Source organism: Mustela nigripes, chromosome 5, assembly GCF_022355385.1.
Source record: "Mustela nigripes isolate SB6536 chromosome 5, MUSNIG.SB6536, whole genome shotgun sequence".
Taxonomy (NCBI): domain Eukaryota; kingdom Metazoa; phylum Chordata; class Mammalia; order Carnivora; family Mustelidae; genus Mustela; species Mustela nigripes.
In genome coordinates this window covers 135,445,323-135,465,233 of record NC_081561.1, presented here as the reverse complement: position 1 = coordinate 135,465,233, position 19,911 = coordinate 135,445,323, and the positions used below count along the sequence as shown (strand labels likewise).

The following is a 19,911-nucleotide window of genomic DNA, read 5'->3' as shown; positions in this document are numbered from 1 at the left end:
TTTCTTTTTTCTTTTTTTCTCTACTTTCTTTATCTCTGCCCCACAGGCTGAGTTCTGTTCCTGGGAATAGTATCCACTAAGCTCCTGGCCAGCCACTCTACAGGACTATTTGAAATGGAAATAAGACCGCTTTCTCCTTTTGGCACAGAAAGGCTCCATTTCCTTTGCTAATATTCTTCCTTAACTCCTATGCAAAATATCCATGGAGTGGTTCCTATGTGCCAAGCACCAAGCTAGGTGGTATTGGGTGCACAGATGATCCAAGATGGGCTGCAGTAACTGCCTTACAGAGTTTCTAGTCTAACCGGGGCAGAGAGCAAAATAAAATGGGCAGCAGCAATCGGGAAGAAGAAGGTGCAAATTCCAACTGGGTGAGGGCTCTGGAGACCCTCCCTGGAAAGAGCCATGATGGATTAGCTTACATTCACAAAAACCCATTCCGCGTGCCACATGCCCATGATCTTGACTTTAAGCGTCATTGTGTGACTTGCTGGCCGTGGAACACTAATCGATGTGACTCAACTAAAAGACGATGAACTTGCCCTCACGGGCTTGCTCCCTTGGACCTCTGCCATCACTATGAGAAGAGTATGTCCCAGCTAACCCGCAGGAACAAGGAGGCTAAAAGACCCCCGGAGGCAGAGTCGCCTTGCCAACCTGGAGTCTCCCAGCTGTGCCCGGCCTCCGTCAGCCGCCGCACAGATGTGGGAGTGGACCCAGCGGGGGTGGACAGAGCTGCCAGCCAACCTGCAGCCCGCCCATGAGTCAGAGAACAGTCACTTACGGCCAGGGCTCAGACTCTCAGGAAGCCCTCGGAAGTTAAGTAGGGTTAGAGCACAAGTTATATGAGCAAAATAAAGAGACTAATGCAATGGGGAGCTACTTCGGGGTTTTAAAGAAAGGAATGACGTGAGCCGATGTGGTATTAGCTGGCCACTCTGGCTCTGATGTGGAGGATGGGTTCGGGGGGTCAAGACGGAAGGCAGGGAGGTGCCTCGGGCGGCCACCGTAGAAATCCAGAAGGAACGCTGGCGGGGATGTGGGCAGCAGCAGAGAGGGATGGCCAGAAGGGGTCTGAGAGGAATGGAGGGATCACTGTTGACCCTCTGAGGCACGAGGCTTAGGGACGGAGAGTCTCTCAGAATTTCTAAGTGTGCGTTGGGGGAATACGATGCAGGAGCCATAAGGGAGGCGCCCAGGGCCTCCGGAGGACAGGTGTGCTCACAGACTGGCCTTGATTGGTGGGACCAAGTGAATGACCAAAAACACTGCCGTGCTCCCGCAACCCACACATTGCCCACCCCTCCCCCCACGGGGCCTTGGGCAGGCTTCCAACTGAGCACAAATGTCACCTCCTCTAGGAAAGCTCTCCGTCTGCCCCATGCCCTAGCCAGACGGCCTCCTCTGCCCTCACCTTCACGCCCCTCACATGCCGGGAACTGTGCCAAGAGGGCTATCTGCCTTCAGGCACCGGCACTCTCGGCCCAGCGGTAACATGTTTGAGGGCTCCTGTTCTGGTGCTCCTGTGGGGAACCCTAGGACGCCTCACCTCATGTGCCTGATGTGGGAGAGGATGAGGAGGAGCTGGGCCAGACGCCGGTGCTGCTGCTGCAGAGTGAGGCCCGCTTTGGCCATCAGATGGATCAAGGTGTCTGTGATCTTGTCCAAGACACGGTGGATATGGTCCTTCTCCTCCAGAGACTTCAGGGTGCTGGACAGGAATGTGTACACTCCTGCATGTGCAGAGAGAGAGAGAGACAGAGAAAGAGGATGAGGTCTAGGAGACTGGCGGTGTGCGTGGGACCGATGCCCAGCCAGCACCTTCCCCTTCCCCTGCCCCACAACCCTGCACAGCAGTGGGGAAGTTTGTTCTAAGCAACCCTACAAAATTCCTAATCAATATACATGTCCGAGAGGACCAAGAAACCCATCCGGCCTCCTGTGTGGAGCCGACTTCCAGGATTTATCATCAAGATACCCAGGAAAGTCACTGTTTCCTTGGGGCCGTAATGGTGTCACCAGCCACCCCCTCTCTGTCGGGCCTGACACCCACACAAACTATCCCATTAACGCCGACCACAGCCCGAGAGAGGCATTATTAGTCCTTTTCTCAGGAAAAACCAAAGGGCAGAGAGGTCCTCAGGACAAAGCTGAGCTGGGAATGAAGCCCCACACGCTGACTCCACACCTGGTCATTATCAGGGAGACTCCCAGGAGACCCGTGTCACTCTGGTAAGATGCACGGAGAGCGATAAATGATCTGTTCAGTGATTCAGGTCGTTTTTTTCTAGGTAGGATCTAATTTGCTGTTATGTTTCAGGTCAGGCTTAGGGCTTTTTCATCCTCAGCTGAAAGGTTTATGATTTGGGAGGGGGCGGTTCTAGAGGACCCTGGGAACTGCTGTTTTTCACTGCCAGGCATGTTTGGGTTTTGTTTTTCCCCCAGCTCTTGCCTTTCTCCTGGTGACAGACCTGACTTCTTGGGCCACAGTAGACTCAGGACCAAAATTAGACTATCAGGTCACTCGTTCTTTGGGACAGTATTAGCCCTGAGCTAGACAATCAGAGCTTTTTCTGGGATTGTATATGGAAGTTGTGAGACGGAAATTCTTCCCTCTAGGTTGTGAACTTGGAGGGGGAGAATATTCGGCTTTCCTATAGTGCCCCCCTCCCTGCCCTTGGGGAACGCCCATCTGCAGAACTGATTTGAGCCACAGTCAGCAGGGGTGATAGTTACCTGGCAGTGGGGAGGGGCCAGGTGGGGAATCCTGGCTCCAGTCACGAAGTCCCACTCTTACATTGTTTTCCTTTGACCTTGGAACTTCCATAGTCTCCTTTCTAACATTCCCAAATTCCCTTTTTACTTAAGATAGTGGGAGTGGGATGTCCGTCCCTTGCGACTGAAAGAGTCTATTAGAGTTGTGAACTCAGCGCAAGGACCAGAGGAAGGTGAGTACGAAAAAGATGGGAACAATTCAGAGCAAGAGGAAGACAGGACGGATCAGTCTTGGGACCACAGGGATGGATTTCCCATCAGGAAAAAACTCCAGAAATAAGGCCCACCTGAATGTACCATGTTACAAGGTGCAGATGATGCTATATTTTTCTCCAGATGATGCATTATGTATTTATGTATATAAACACTTTTTTTGGTCTATAAACTGTATGTTTATATGCACTTTATGTTTATATGTAAATATATAAACATATATATAAACATATTTATATATGTTTATAACACCTTATGTATATAAACACTTATTTGGGTCTTAACCTCTGTTGGTTAATATTAACCTCTATTAATCTCTATTGGTTAATTGGGCCCACCAGCCTTCTCCTAAAGAGATTTCTTCTCGCCTCTTCCTTCCCGTTCCTCAACGGTAACCAAGACCCAAATCTATGAATCCCTGACCTTATACTGGTAATATGGTGATGGTGACAAGTTACTGCTCACAGCGTGTCCCGTATTGGATCCTGGGGGAAATACCTCCACCATGGAATCCAAAGTAGACAGAGTTGTAATTTCCCAGAATGGAAAATAGCTGAACTTAAACAAATAAAACAGCAACAATAAAACCAGGATGGTTGAGATCTTGGCTTACATGAAGTTGAATAGAATAGTGTAGCTTTTGGTACCCTGAGGCACTTTGAGCCAAAGCAAATAGACCACAGAACGAGTAAGCAACAGACAGGCAGTGAAATAAGAAAGAAATTGCTGGATTCCTTTACCTATGTTCCCTGTGAACCGTTGACAGAGAAAGAAAGTGTCCATTAGGAAAAATGCACATCCAGGCATCCTGGGGTCTGCCTGGAGGCGATGGAGAGCAGGAAAGGGGTGCACCAGCGGGTTGGAGGTCAAAGGCACCTCGGAGCCCCTCCACCCCCACCTCCCACTTCCCTCTCTGTCATCACACACATCCAAGTGTCATGTCTCCCCACAGCCCTGCATCTGGATGGGTATCCTGGGAACCTGCCCAGGCCACACTGCTGAGTTAAACCAACTCTGGTGATGCATTTTCTACCAGTTTCCTCTTTTGTCACCACTGGGGATGCTGGCCTCATTCACCGAAAATCCTGTTCTGGTTCAAGGGAACCAAAGACACGAGGAACAAGTAGGGTCCAGGTGACACACAGCCGCACCTGCTCGTCTCCCACGTGTGCATGCCTAGAGGCTTTCACTAAAGACCTACTTGAGCATGCGCTACGATACTTAACAGGGATTCCAACCCTTATTTTAAGTGTTAATGTTTTAAGTGAGGATATTGCCAGTGGAGAAAGAGTTTTCTTAACACTGACTCTTGGGCTGCAGGCCATTCTCAGAATAAGCCTGTTTTTCTACTCCTGTTTTGGCACCAATACAGCTTATCATTTCTTCCTTGTCAACAGTTGCTTCCTTGCTGTGTAAATATACTCTGGAATAAAAATACAGTCCGTTGAAATGCCAGTAATGGACAACAGCAGCCACCATCCTTTTGGGCTTTTCTGGCAAAATGTGGCCCATGTTTGCTACCTGTTGCCCCTAAGGAGACTTTTGTGAAAAACAACAGAAATCCAAAGTCCCAGAATACTTCAGGTGTTCCGGCCAATGAAAAACTGGGTTGCTGGTAATTTCCATATCCCAGGTGGTCTCTGCCACCCTGGACAGCTGCACCACGGTGTCCAGCAGCCCAGCGCCAGTGATCAGACAGTGAGGGCCTTCAGAAATATTCCTGCAACAAGACTGGCTTTGCAACTCCCAGAGCTGCTCCAAATCCCCAAGATGGAAAAAACCAATCTGGATGTCATTATCCAGTCTTAAAATGTTATTAGCAAATCTGAGCTTCTACATACTCTGAATCTTGGCCAACACTGGGAGATGCAGGAGGAGTCTATGGAGAAATCTCGTGGTAGAAAAAAAGGGGGAGAGAAGCCACAAGGACCCCCTCCCCCGTACAGAAGAGACCGCAGCCAATCTCTCTCACTCTCTTGCTCTCACTGACTCTTGATTCCACTCTCTTCCTCCTCTCATTCTGCTTGGATCTCCTTGTTCTTCCTTCTTCCTTCTTTTCTCCCCATCTGCTTCTTTTACTTGTCCAGATAATGGAGTCTTCTGGAAGCTGGAGGAATGCAGGCATGGGCACTGAGGGTGTATATGCATGTGGTCATGCCCCGAAGGAAGACCTAGCACAACCAACCACGGACCTGCACTGGTGGCACATCTGACTGCTCCGGAGGGAATGAAAAGTTCCAAGGCCCATGGCTCAGCAGTTGTTTCAGGACCAATTCTTCAAAGAAGGACCCGTGTTTTCTCTTCCAAAAGGAAGAAAATGACAGTAGACCCTGAGAGAATCCTTCACTCTACAGCAGTTTAACCAAATTTAAAAAAAAGAGAGAGAGAGACTCAAAGGGTAAAGGTAGCAAAGAAAACTCCTCAAGTCCACAGAGGTAAGTAGTCTGGGCCAGCAAGCTGCCACTGCACTTGCATCAAAAGGGACTTCTTTTTCTATCCTGTTCACCCAGGGATTAGTCCTTACGTCAGCCTTTAGGCCTTTAACCCTAAAGTAAGCCAAGAGCATGACAGCTCAGAAGTACCTTCAAGACTGGCAGTTGGATGAGCGTCCATTGGCTTTGTGCTTCACCTATGACTGCAGTTGGACTGTGCCCTGTGGGGCATTGGGACAGCTCATGGTGGCTACAGCTACTTAATGGGAGAGACCTGTTGGATGTCCTACAAGGTGTGGGACAGTCCCAAAAGATGAAGGATATTTTCTTGAATGTACTAATGAATTAATCCTATTATAAATAAAAATTCTGTAGCAAAAAGTTTTTGCAAGACTGTACACAAGAAGTCCAGTATGCAGGTGACTGTATAGCAGGGGAAGCTTAAATGGAATACTTTTTCTCAAAATTATTAAAAAATTTATTCACTTGATGTAGCCAATTGAATGTATTACATAAGCTTTCCAACAATATGGTTAGTTGAAATGATTTCAGTGCAGGTGTACAAGTACTACATAGGAAACATACCTGGTTGCAATTTATAGAACAGATTTCTTCTAAACAGAAACAGAATCAACTATTATAAAACAGTGGACATTAATGAAATATTGTGGTTTTGCACCTATGTGTTTTTAAATAATTTTGTGGCACAGTAAGAAATCTATTTTGTGAAAAGTACATGTTAAAATTATTTTGGGGTTCTTGTCTTCTGTCTTGGACAGACATTGTCTCCAGGGATTTCCCACAGATTTCTTGATCACCACTTACATGTATTGTTGTTTCATTTTCCAATTAATCATCACTTCTCCATTGCTTATCCAAAGGAAATTGTCTCTAAGGCCTTTTTAAGTTCGTAAAAGTTATGAGCATTTGAGATCAGATATGTTTTTGTATAAGAGTGTATTTCAGATATAAGAACATACAGAGACTGAAAGAGAAGGGATGAAATAAGATATTCTGTGCAACTAGAAATGAAAAGTAGGCATAGCCATATGACAGACATATGATGTAGTACTTATGTCAGAAAATATAGACTTTAACAACTTTAACCAAAGACAAAGAAGGGTATTACCTAACAATAAAAGGGTTAATCCAACAAGAGAATATAACATTTGTAAATATTTATGCACCCAAAATAGGAGAGCTAGAATATAGAAAGCAGACATTAACAGACCCAAGGGAGCAATGCAATAATAGTAGCGGACTTTAACAACCCACTTACCTAAACAGATATAGCATCCAGACAGAAAATCAGTAAGGAAAGACCAGCGACCAGCCTTAAGCGACATGTTAGAGCAAAGGATACAGAGCATTCCATCCAAGAGCAGCAGAATACACATTCTTCTCAAGTGCACATGGGACATTCTCCAAAACAGATTACTTTTTAGGCCACAGAAAAAGTCTTGGTAAACTTAAGAAGACTGAAATCATACCAAGCGTCTTTTCTGACCACACTGGTACAAAACTAGAGATGAGTAGAATAGGAAAACTGGAAAAATCACAAATACAAAGAGATGACACAACATGCTACTAAAGAACCAATGGGTCAATGAAGAAAAAAAATACCTCGTGAGAAATGAAAATGAAATACAACAGCTCAAAATCTCTGCGATGGAGCAAAAGCAATTCTAAAAAGGAAGTTCATAGCTATAATGGCCTACCTCAAGAAATAAGAAAAATCTCAGATAAGCAATCTAACTTCACACTGAAGGATACTAGAAAAAAGAACAAATGAAGCCCCAAGTTAGTAAGAGGAAAGAAATAATTAAGATGAGAGCAGATATAAATGAAATAAAAACTGAAACACACAATAAAAAAGACTAATGTAACTAAGAGCTGCTTCTTTCAAAAGATAAACAAAATTGACAAACCTCTAGCTAAATTCACCAAAAAAAAAGAAAAGAAAAAAGAGAGAGGGTGCAGATAAATACAATAAAAAATCAAAGACAAGTTAAAACTGATGCCACAAAAATACAAAGGATCATAAGAGACTATTACAAATAATTGTGTGCTAAAAAATCGGACAATCTAGCAAAAAATAGATAAATTCCTAGAAACGCGCAGTCTTCCAAGATTAAATCATGAACAAATAGAAAATCTGAATAGACCGATTACTAGTAAGGAGATTCAATTGGTAATCAAAAAACTCCCAACAAACAAAAGCCCAGGACGAGATGGTTTCACTGATGAATGCTACCAAACATCCCAAGATTTATAAGACACATCGTTCTCAAAATCCTCCAAAAAACTGACGGGGAAGGAGTGCTCCCAAACCCATTTTATGAGGCTAGCACCACCCTGTTACCAAAAGCAAGGACATTACAGAAAAAAAAAAAAAAAAAAAAAAAAAGAAGAAGAAGAAGAAAGAAAGAAAGGGAAAGAAAATTGCAGGTCAATATCCCTGATGAATAGAAATGCAAAATCCTCAACAAAAATATAAGAAAACTAAATTCAGTAACACATTAAAAAGATTATCCGTCATGATAAAGTCCAGGGATGCAAGGATGATCTAACATCCGCAAAGCAATGTGATGTACCACACTAACAAAATGAGGAATAACAATCATTTGATCATCTAAATACATGCAGAAAAAGCATTTGAAAAAATTCAGAATTCATTTATGATAAAACATTCAACACAGTGTGTATAGAGAGGAAGGACCTCAAAATAATGAAGACCATAGGACAAACCCGCAGGTAACATCATACTCAACAGTATGATGAAAAGCTGAAAGCTCTTCCTCTAAGATAAAAAATAAGACAAGAAAGCCCACCCTAGCTACTTTTTTTCAATATGGTATTGGGACTTCTAGCCATAGTAATTAGGCAAGAAACCAGAAATAAAAGACATCTATATTACAAAAGAAGAACTAAAACTGTTGCTATTTGCAGATGACTTGATACTATATGTAAAAAATACTAAAATCTCCACAAAAAAACCTGTTAGAACTAATAGATGAATTCAGTAAAGATGCAGAATACAAAAACAAAATTCAGAAATCTGTTATGCTTCTATAACAAACTGTCAGAAAGAGAAATTTAAAAAAACACTCTGAGGGTTGCTGGGGGGAGGGGGGTTGGGAGAAGGGGGTGGGATTATGGACATTGGGGAGGGTATGTGCTTTGGTGAGTGCTGTGAAGTGTGTAAACCTGGTGATTCACAGACCTGTACCCCTGGGGATAAAAATATATGTTTATAAAAAATAAAAAATTAAAAAAAGTATGAAAATAAAGAGAAAATACAGTATTGATATTAAAAAAAAAAAAAACTCTCATTTACAACTGCACCCAAAAGAATAAAATCCCTAGGAATAAATTTAACCAAGGAGGTGAAAAACCAGTAATCTGAAAACTATAAGACACCACCACCACCACCACCAACAACAACAACAACAAAAAATGGAAGAAGACACAAATAGCTCCATTGATATCCATGCTCATGGATAGTAAGAGTTAAGATTGTCAAAATGCCTATGCTATCCAAAGCAATCTACATATTCAGTGTAATCTCTACCAAAAGCCCAATGGCACCTTTCACAGACCTGGAATAAATAATTCTAAACTTTGCATGAAGCCACAAAGGATGACCCCAAATAGCCAAACCGATCCTGAGAAAGAACATATATCTACTAAGGGGTTAACATTAAAAATATGTGAAGAACTCAAACGACTTATCATCCTTCTACTGATGTGATTATTTACCTGAAAAGTGAAAAGCCTGTTCATAACCTAATCCTTGAGCAAGATTTACTGTTACACTAGTATTTGTGAAATCACAGTCATTCAAGTCCTCTTTTAAGTGGTCTCAAAGTGAGAGGGATCACAGTGAAGACAAGTGTTCTGGCCAGAACCCAACATAAGAACACAGTGGTCCATCTAGCATCACCATGTACTACTCACGGGTACCTTCTTGGCACAGATGACTATGAGATCATATGCTAATGATTCAGTGATATTTACCAATTTAGTATAATTTTTAATGAAATCTACTAAAAATCCTAAAAGGTAAATACATTGTATGCCAATACTTTCAAGCTGACTCAAAGGACAAGCCCTATAATGACTTCACATGGTGAAATTGATGAACTGACTTAATTGACTTGAGAAGAAATCTTAAATTTATACTTAAGAAAATAATTTAAGTGACAGCCATGTGTCTCGGTTTTTTATTGAAGTATAATTGACATACAATATTATATTATTCTTAGATGTAGAACATAGTAATTTGATACTTACATAGAATATGAAATGATCACCATGACAAATCTAATTACCATCTGTCACCATACAAAGTTTTTATGATATTATTGACTATATTCCCTGTGATGGATACTACATCCCTGTATCTTGTTAATTTTATAACTGTTAAGACTGTGCTTCTTAATTTCCTTGACCTGTTTCATCCATCTCCCCAAGCCCCTCCCCTCTGGCAACCACCAGTTTGTTCTCTGTACCTATGACTCTGTTTCTCTTGTTTCATTGTTTTGCTTTTTAGATTACACATATAAGTGAAATCCTATAGTATTTCTCTTTCTTGGACTCCTTTAATTTGGTATAATACCCTCTAGGTCCATCCACGTTGTTGCAAATGGTAAGATCTCATTCTTCTTTATAGTTGAGTAATATTCCATTGTGTGTATACACAAACACACAAAACACACACACAGTTTTTAATATTTGTAGTAAATTGTATCCTAACCTTATACCTGTATCTCACATCTTCTTTATTCATTCATCTATGGGTGGACATGGACACTTGGGCTGCTTCTATGTCCTGGCTACTGTAAATAATGTTGTGATCAACGTAGGGATGCATATGTCTTTTTGAATTAACATTTTCATTTTCTTTGAATGCCCAGAAGAAGAAATGCTGAATCATATGGTTGTTCTATTTTTAATTTTTAAAGGACCCTTCATACTATTTTCCACAGTAGCTACACCAATTTACATTACCACCAACAGTGCACGAGGGTTGCCTTTTCCTCACAGCCTAACATTTGTTATTTCTTGTCTTTCTGATAGTAGCCACTATGAAAAGAGTGAGATCGTAACTCACTGTGGTTTTAATTTGTATTTTCATGATGATTCAGGATGTCGAGCATCTGTTCTTATGCCTGTTGGCCATCTGGATGTCTTTTTTGGAAAAATGTCTATTCAGGTCCTTTGCCATTTTAAAAATTGGTTTGTTTGTCTTTTGCTGTATATGTTGTCTACCTTGGATATTAAATCTTTATTGGATACTTCATTTGAGAATATCTTCTCCTAGTCAGTGGGATGTCTTTTCATTTTGCTGATGGTTTCCTCCACTATACAAGAGCCTTTTAATTTAAATAGCCATTCATTTGTTTTTGCTTTTGTTGTCCTTTCCTGAGGAGACAGATCCAAAAAAATAATACTAGACCGATGTCAAGGCAGCTATAGCCATGTGTTCTTCTAGGAATTTTATGATTTCAGGTCTTCAATCCATTTTAAGTTTATTTTATATAGGGTATAAGAAAGTGGTCCAGTTTCATTCTTTTGCATGTAGTTTTTATATATTAAATTGCAGTTGTATGGGAGATTGGGAAAAATGAGTGAAGGGGAGAAGGAGATACAGGTTTCCAGTTATGGAATGAATAGATCACAGGAATAAAAGGCACAGAATAAGGAACACAGTCAATGATATTATAATTGAGGACAGATGGTAGCTACACTTGGATGAGCACAGCATAATGTATAAACCTATTGAATCACTATATTTTACACCTGAAATTACTGTAATATTGTGTGTCAACTATACTCAAATTTAAAAATGGCAGTTTATAATATTTGTAGTAACTTGTATCCTAACCTTATACCTTTTTAGATGATTCCATTATGGGTCCACGTTTTGCTTAAAAGCCTTATTTTGGTTAGTTATATCTGTAACGTATAAAGAAAGCACCAGGGTTCTGATTTTTGTATTCCTCAAACAGTCAACTACTAGGTTTCTGAGGTCAAGAAGAAAATATTCTGAAGGGACATTTGATGGAAAATGTGCAGCCCATCTATTACAGAGGGATTTACTCACAAGGTTCCATGCAGAACTCCCAGTCCTAGTAGCTGGCCTGGTCTCAGAAGGCCTTGAGGGTTTCATTCCACACCCCCCCCCCCAGAGAAGGTAGGCCAAAACAATCTGCATAAATTCTTTTCCCTGGACCTATTTTTTCTTGCTTGGCATTTTAGGGGTAATGAGTGACAACACAGAGCAGGAAGCAAGTCTTACATGTTGGAGCAGACTGTATTTTCCAAAGGTGACCACAATAATATTTCCCATTCAACATGCTTCTCTATGATATGATGCCTGCATGCCTCCCCTAGAGATGTCCAAGCTATGCCCTCCCTTGAGTCTGGGTGGATCTGTGACTTGCTTGTAATTAAAAAAATAAAAATGGACTGGAAGTGATGCTGTGTGACTTCTAAGGGACTATCACACAAGGCCATGCAGCTTCTGCCTTGTCAGCTGGGACACTGGCTTCTGGAGCCCTTGCCACCCCTAAAAAGGGCAGTGCACCAAGCTGTGGGGGAGTGGGAGGAGAGACCACAGATAAGCCCCTTCACTGACAGCTCCAGCTGATGGCCCACCTGACAGCCAGCATCAACTGTCAGCGTGTGAATAAAGACACTGCAAGGTGACTGCACCCAAAACTATCATGAGTCTCCCCATCTGAGGAATGGGGGAAAAGGGACAAGATATTCCCTGTGCCCTAGCCAAATTCATGATCAAGATAATACAACCTTTTCTTAAACCTATTTTGGGGGTAATTTATTACACATCAGCAGCAGGCAGAACACACCTGGATTATCTGCACAAAATGCCCAGAAAGGAAAATGACCAGAATGGGCAGATTGGAGATTGGACTCCTATGCTGGTACATCATGAAATGAAACAACATCTGGATACTTCCTCCACATTATGAACGCTACTGACTATCAACGCCTTAAGCCAGACCTTGACCTTCACCCGTGATACAATGGTAAAGGCCTGAACTCATCCTATCAGATATTATAAGCAGTTAACAATTTTCTGTAGAAGCCATTAGCCCTGACCACTGCCCAGCTTATTATCAAAACACCTGGATCTTCTCCTAACTGGCAGCCCAAAATATCTGCATCTGGTTTCTCACCACCAGAGAATAAAACACTCCCAGTTTTCAGTTCCATTTATCCTTATCAAGCCTTAATTGTGAGAAACAGACTTTGTAGAGATTTGCCCAAAGGAGAGTTTTTATGTTAAACAACTGGTCTATTTACTTTTATTTTTATTAAAAGTCTGTGAACCTTGTAATGGAATGTGTTCTCCTCTATGCTTTGGCCAAAAGAAGGAAAGTTAGAGCCAAATTTGTGGCCTGCTCCACAGAACTGTACAGATGTGCTTCTGCATGCTAATTCGACTCCTGGATTTATTATTTCAGTCACTCTATTTTCCTTTTTTATAAATTTTGCCAATTATCGATTTACTCCTTTATGTTGCATAGAATTTTACGAAGCCATTTCAAATTCTCTGTGAAAGAGGCTATATGTGCATCAAGTAATTAAAAAGACATCCCTCCACCTTCTGCCAAATCAACAGTGTTAGTGTGAATGCAAATGTTTATAAATATTCATCTGACTTAGCTTTGAAGCCAGAACAAAAGTGCCATATGATTAAGAATATATTATAGGCAGAAATGTGCATGAGCTCATCCCCCCGAATTGAACAGCACAACTTGAATACCTTGCAATGTTCAGCACTGGTTGCTAATAGAGGAAGGTCGCACATTCTTGGTCTTGATTTGTATGTTTATCTCCAGAGCCACAAGGTTTCAGATATAATTTCTACCTAGATATAAAACCTCGATATAAAACTGAAATGGCTGATAATGCTCCATAATGGCAACTATGGTTCTTTGGGTTTACCAGTTTCATCATTTTGAGTGAACACGACAGTAGATGAACATTATATTGATAAAGGGCCACATGACTGTGACAGGTATCTCATTTTTCTGTAAGGAGAGAAAGGTTATATTACATTGTAAATAGGAGATGCAGAATTCCAGAATTATAGATTTAAAGGGGGCCTTACATTCATCTAGTTCAGTAGTTTTTAAACTATTTTGAGAATCAAAACCTCTGAAAAATGTGAACCTCATTTAAAACCCTCACATTATAAACTTGGTGAAGTGAAACTTCAAAAGCCGGAGAATTGAAGGAAGGGGGCTGGATCCTACTTACTCAGCCTCTCCTCCTCCACCAGAGCCTCCTTCTAGAACATAAGTCTTCAAGCAGAAGAATGTTTAAAAACCAATGATCATAAAAGAATGAGAAGACAAGCCACAGACTGGGAGAAAATATTTGCAAAAGATACCTGCCGAAGACTCTCACACAAAATATACAAAGAACTCTTTTTTTAAAAAAATTATTTTTATTAACACATAATGTATTATTTGTCCCAGGGTACAGGTCTGTGAATCATAAAAAATATAAAAAGAACTCCTAAAAGTCAACAATAAGAAAATGAACAACCCAATTTAAAAATGGGCCACAAAACTACAACAAATAATATTAAAATTTGCACTGAACCAGATTAAGATCCCGAATAGTGAAAGCAATTCTGAGAAAGAAGAAAAAAGCTGGAGGTATTACAATTTCCAATTTCAAGATCTACTACAAATCTGTAGTAATCAAAATAGAAGGATACTGGCACAAAAACAGACACCCAGATTAATGGAACAGAATAGAGACCAGAAAAAAATCCAAATTTATATGGTCAATTAATCTATGACAAGGGAGGTTAGAATATACAGTGGGGAAAAGACAGTCTCTTCAGTTAGTGGTGTTGGGAAAACTGGACAGCCATATGCAGAAGAAGAATGACAATGTACCACTTTCTAAAACCATACACAAAAATAAAGTCAAAATGGACTAACGGCCTCTATGTAATGCCTGAAACCACAAAAATCCTTGAAAAGACCACAGGCAGTAATCTTTTTAATATCAGCTGTAGCAACATTTTTTTTTTAGATATGTCTCTTAAGGCAAAGAAAACAAAACCGAAAACAAACTACTGGTACTACACCAAACTAAAAAGTTTTTTCACAGAAAAGGAAACCATCAAGAAAACAAAAAGATAACCTAATGAATGGGAGAAGATATTTGCAAGGGACATATCTGGTAAGAGGTTAATATCCAAAATATATTAAGAGCTTATGCAACTCAACACCAAAAAAAAAAAAAGTCTTTTCAAAAAAGGGGCAGAGGACCTGAACAGACCTTTTTCCAAAGAAGACATCCAGATGGCCAACAGACACATGAGAAGATGCTCAACATCACTAATCATCAGGAGAATCTGAATCAAAACTATAATGACATTACCTCACACTTGTTAGAATGGCTAAAATCATGAAGACAAGAAATAACTGTTGATGAGAAAGTAGAGAAAAAGGAACCCTATGCACTGTTGGCAGGAATGTAAATTGGTACAGCCATTGTGGAAAACAGTATGGAGATCCCTCAAAAAATTAAAAATAGAAATACCATATGATCCAATAATTCCACTACAGGGTATTTACCCAGGGAAAACACAAACACGGAAAGATATTTATTGGAGCATTATTTACAACAGCTAAGACATGGAAGCAGCCTAAGTGTCCAACAGTGGATGAACGAATATGAAAATGTGGTATCCCTACACAATGGAATGTTACACAGCCATAAAAAGTATGAGGTCATGCTATTTCAGACAAAATGGATGGACCTAGAGGGTATTATGCTACATGAAACAACTTTGATTGAGAAAGACAGATGCCATATGATTCCATTTGTAAATGGAATCTTAAAAAATGAATAAACAAAAAGCAGAATCAGACCTCTAAATAGAGAACCAACTGACATTTGCCAGAGGGGAGGGAGATAGGTGTTTGGACAAAATGGGTGAAGGGGAAAAGGAGATACAGGCTTCCTGTTATGGAATAAGAACAGTATGGGAATAAATGCAGAACATAAGGAATACAATGTCATTGTGAAGGTGATGATGTAATGGGACAGATGGGAGCTACACTTGTGGTGAACATGGCATAATGTATAAATAAGTGACAGAGCTGGGACCAGAACCCAGATATCCTTCACACCTAGCCTACTGCTCAGAAACTACACAGAGAATTTCCTAATTTCAAGGTTTGTGAGAAACTAGACATAATTGATAATGGGCTCACCTCCAGAGATATTTGAAAAAAACTAATAATTGTCCTGGAATGACTTAGGAGCAATGCAGTCTTTCAAAACCATGCAGGATGGTGTGGAGAATTGAAGGAACACAGTGTACATGGACATCTTCTAAGAGTCTCTTTAATTAAGAACTTTCACCAAAATGTTGACAATGATTACTTTTGTGTAGCAAAATTATGAATCCTTAGGAGATTATTTTTCTTGGTGGTTTTCCTGTATTTTCCAAGTTCTCTGCCTTGGGCATGTAGGACTTTCATAATTTGGTGGAGGAAAATGCTATTAAAAATACAAAATAAAAGTCCCTTTCATTCCTATTATTTCATGAGCTTTGTCGGAGCCTGGACTGATGAGAGAGAAATACAGCTAGTGAATGGAAATTCCAAGGAATGAGGAGCTTGTTGTAGAGATATTACTTATCACATTTTCATAATATTTCTATCATCCCTAAGGCTGTTCACATTTCTGAAACTCTTCAAGGCTTGTCACTTTGACGAGAAATAAAGCTAATGCTTCTGTCACTAAAGCTGCTGAGAATAATTTTCTTATCTGGAAATGTTCCTAACATGTCATCAATAACCCAAACTAATGTCTAAGTACAAAAGAGGATCAGCTTCAAAAACTGGCAACACTTTTTGTCCCCAGAGGACTTGTGAGTTGGAATGCAAAGTAGCATGGCACTGAAGTTTTACTAGGAGATGCTGAGTGTTTGGCTTTCACTGAATGGGAAGGTTATGTGCTCTTACTCGAAGAGTGACATTTGTAGGGGAGTAGGGGGAATGAGGTAACTGGGTGATCACATTAAGGAGGGCACATGATGTGGTGAGCATAGGGTATTACATAAGATGGAAGAAGCACTAACCACTACCTCTGAAACTAATAACATACTACATGTTATTTAATTGAATTTAAATTGTAAAAAAATGAGTGACCTTTGCTATATCAAGAGAAAGAGCAAATGCTTCTTCACCTGTCAAAAAGAAGATGAATTTTTACATTCTGGGTTTAATTCATCATTGTTGATGCCAGTTTTAAAGAATAAACAAACTGCTCCTGCTGGTCCCTTCCCAACAGCCCTGATTAGCCATCCTTAGGGCCGACAATTGTTCTGAGTTGGAGCTGGACTAGCTTACTCAACATCTGTCTGCTTCCAGCTGTGAGAATGTGGAGACAGGCCTGCATTTGATCCTTTGGGCATCAGCGACATTGGACAGGGTGCTCTTAGAATGGGCAGCCCCTCCATCACCAGAGAATGACATGGTTGGAATAGTAGTAGGCTCAGGCAGTAAGCTGCATCTTCCAAGTTCATTAGGGACTAGGAAAGGTCATCTCATTCTCACAAAGCCCCAGAGTCCAGAGCAAATGAAACCACAGAAGGAACCAAGTTGTCTTTCCCTGGATGAGTTTCTAATCTTCAATCTTACTCGATTGCTTAATATTTTCCATTTGGGGGAAAAAAGCCTCAAATTGTAATGATGATATTGGCTTATATTCTTAAGTTATCTTGCTCTGACATAACAAACCCATAAGGCTGGCAGGACTGTTTAGAATTATTTCTCTTTGCTGGTTGAGGAAACCAATGAAGAGAAGTGTACTTCCAGCCATTCAACCTGGTGTCTTTCTTTTTATAAATATCACTTTTTAAAAATCAGTGGTAAAGGAACCAGGAGCAAAAGGCGGAACATAAAATAGCAGGCCTTTGTGCACTCTGAGCTTGGAATAAGGGCAGGTCCAGTATCTGGGTAAGTCGCAAACCTTAAATTTAACATAACAAGCACCTATACAGACAATAACATAAAACAAAATTCTCTAGGTGATAATTGGCTTCCAAAGGGGCTAACTTGAAGGTTCCTAACATGACACTTATAATATGACTGATGAAGAAATTGCTACCTATGGGTCTTTCACAGCAGAGGGCAGTAACTGGGCAGCAGAAAGCCATCTGCCCTCTCCCACCTGGCCTTCGGTCTGTACTCACCTATCTTTCACATTGCATGATAAGGTTACAGTTACGTAAAAGTGTGATTTGATAAGGCTTTCCAGGACCGTAGGTAACACAAATCAAGAGCCTTTTTTTTTTTTTAAAGATTTTTATTTATTTATCAGAGAGAGAGGGGGAGAGAGCGAGCACAGGCAGACAGAATGGCAGGCAGAGGCAGAGGGAGAAGCAGGCTCCCTGCTGAGCAAGGAGCCCGATGTGGGACTCGATCCCAGGAAGCTGGGATCATGACCTGAGCCGAAGGCAGCTGCTTAACCAACTGAGCCACCCAGGCGTCCCAATCAAGAGCCTTTTGTACCCTTTTACCAGCAAACCTAATTCTACAAACACCAAAAGTCATAACCAAATGTGGGCAAAAGATGTAGGAAAAGAATGTAAAACAAGCATAGTTTATAAAACCAGAAAAAGAGAAAGCACTTAAATGACTAATATCATATTTGTTGAATGCATGAGGATATATCCTCCTGAATGATGATGCAGCCACTTAAATATTCTTTAATTTTTAAAAGATTTTATTTCTTTTTTTGATAGACAGAGATCACAGGTAGGCAGAGAGGCAGGCAGAGAGAGAGAGAGGGAAGCAGGCTCCCTGCTGAGCAGAGAGTCTGATGTGGAGCTCGATTCCAGGACCCTGAGATCATGACCTGAGCCAAAAGCAGTGGCCTAACCCACTGAACCACCCAGGCACCATAAAATATTTTTTATGGAAAGTATATGTGTATAACACTAATTAAAATGTGTAAATATGGGGAGGAGTCAAGATGGTGGAGAAGTAGCAGGCTGAGATGACATCAGATAGCAGGAGAGCAGCTAGATACCTTATCTAAACATTGCAAACACCTACAAATCCAACAGGAGATTGAAGAGATGAAGAGCAACAATCCTAGAAGCAGAAAATCGACCACTTTCTGAAAGGTAGGACTGGCAGAAAAGTGAATCCAAAGCCACGGGAAGATAGACCCCCGGGAGAGGGGCCAGTTCCTGGCAAGCAGCGGAGCAACGGAGCACAAAATCAGGACTTTTAAAAGTCTGCTCCACTGAGGGGACATCGCTCCAGAAGCTAAACTGGGGTGAAGCCCATGCGGGGTCAGCGTGGCCCCAGGTCCCGAGAAGTCACAGAAGGATTGGGGGTGTCTGAGTGTTGCAGAGCTTGCAGGTATGAGAACGGGGAAGCCGGCTACAGAGACAGAGCCAAGAGTGAGCTCACAGCTCGGGGTTACCTTGAACAGGTCACGGGCTGGATGAGCTCAGAGCGCGGCCAGAGGCCAGGGAGATGGGAATAATTGAGGGGTTTTCCCTGAGGGCGTATTGAGGAGTGTGGCCCCCAGCCCTCGGCTCCCTCCAGGCAAGAGACTGGGAGGCCGCCATTTTCATTCCCGTCCTCCGGAACTCCAAAGCGCTCAGGGCACAAAAGCTCTTGAAAGTGAACCTGAGCTGATTACTTAGCCCAGGCCCTGGTAAGGGCGGTGCCATTCCGCCTCGGGCAAAGACGCTTGAAAATCACTACAACAGGCCCCTCCCCCAGAAGATCAATAAGAAATGCGGCCAAGACCAAGTTCACTTACCAAGGAGAACAGTGGAATTCCAAAGGAGGAATAAGCAAAGCATGGAATTCATGGCTTTCTTCCCATGATTCTTTAGTCTTGCAGTTAATTAATTTTTTTAATTTTATTTTTCTTCTGCTAATTATTTTTAACTTTTACCCTTTCCTCTTTTAACTTTTTAAACTATTTTATCTTAATAATACCTATCATGAAAAAAATAATCTTCTTTGAACCTACATTATTATAGTCATATTTTATACTTCAATGTATCTAACTTTATTTTTTGTATACACATAGGGTTTTTTCTTCTAAAAAATTTGGGGTACAACTTCTAATAGATCAAAATATACCCCAAATCTAGCTCCGAGCTTGTTCTAGTCTCCAGCCCAAGCAAATTCTCTCCACTCTCTTTACCTTTATTGTCCCAATCAACTTACTTTATCAACTCCTTCTTCAGAAATTTAAAAAAAATATATTTTTCTCACCTTTATAGGCATATTCCATCCCTTCATTGTGTTTACTCTTATATGTTTTTCATTCTTTAAAATTTTGGGAGATAGTTTCTTTGAAGAGACCAAAATACTCACAAAATTAAGTAGGTGAACCTGTTCTATTCACCAGTCATATATATATATATATATATATATATATATATATATATATATATATA

General features: G+C 40.9%; 1 protein-coding gene across 1 annotated transcript in view; it reads right to left on the bottom strand.

The window, feature by feature from the left end:
• The window catches only part of ESR1 (estrogen receptor 1), a 388,052-nt gene that overhangs the window by 7,172 nt on the left and 360,969 nt on the right, over window positions 1-19,911 (bottom strand). Inside the window, exon 8 of the mRNA XM_059401273.1 lies at window positions 1,550-1,733. Coding sequence (XP_059257256.1) covers window positions 1,550-1,733 — 184 coding nt within the window. The remainder of the gene's footprint in view (window positions 1-1,549; window positions 1,734-19,911) is intronic.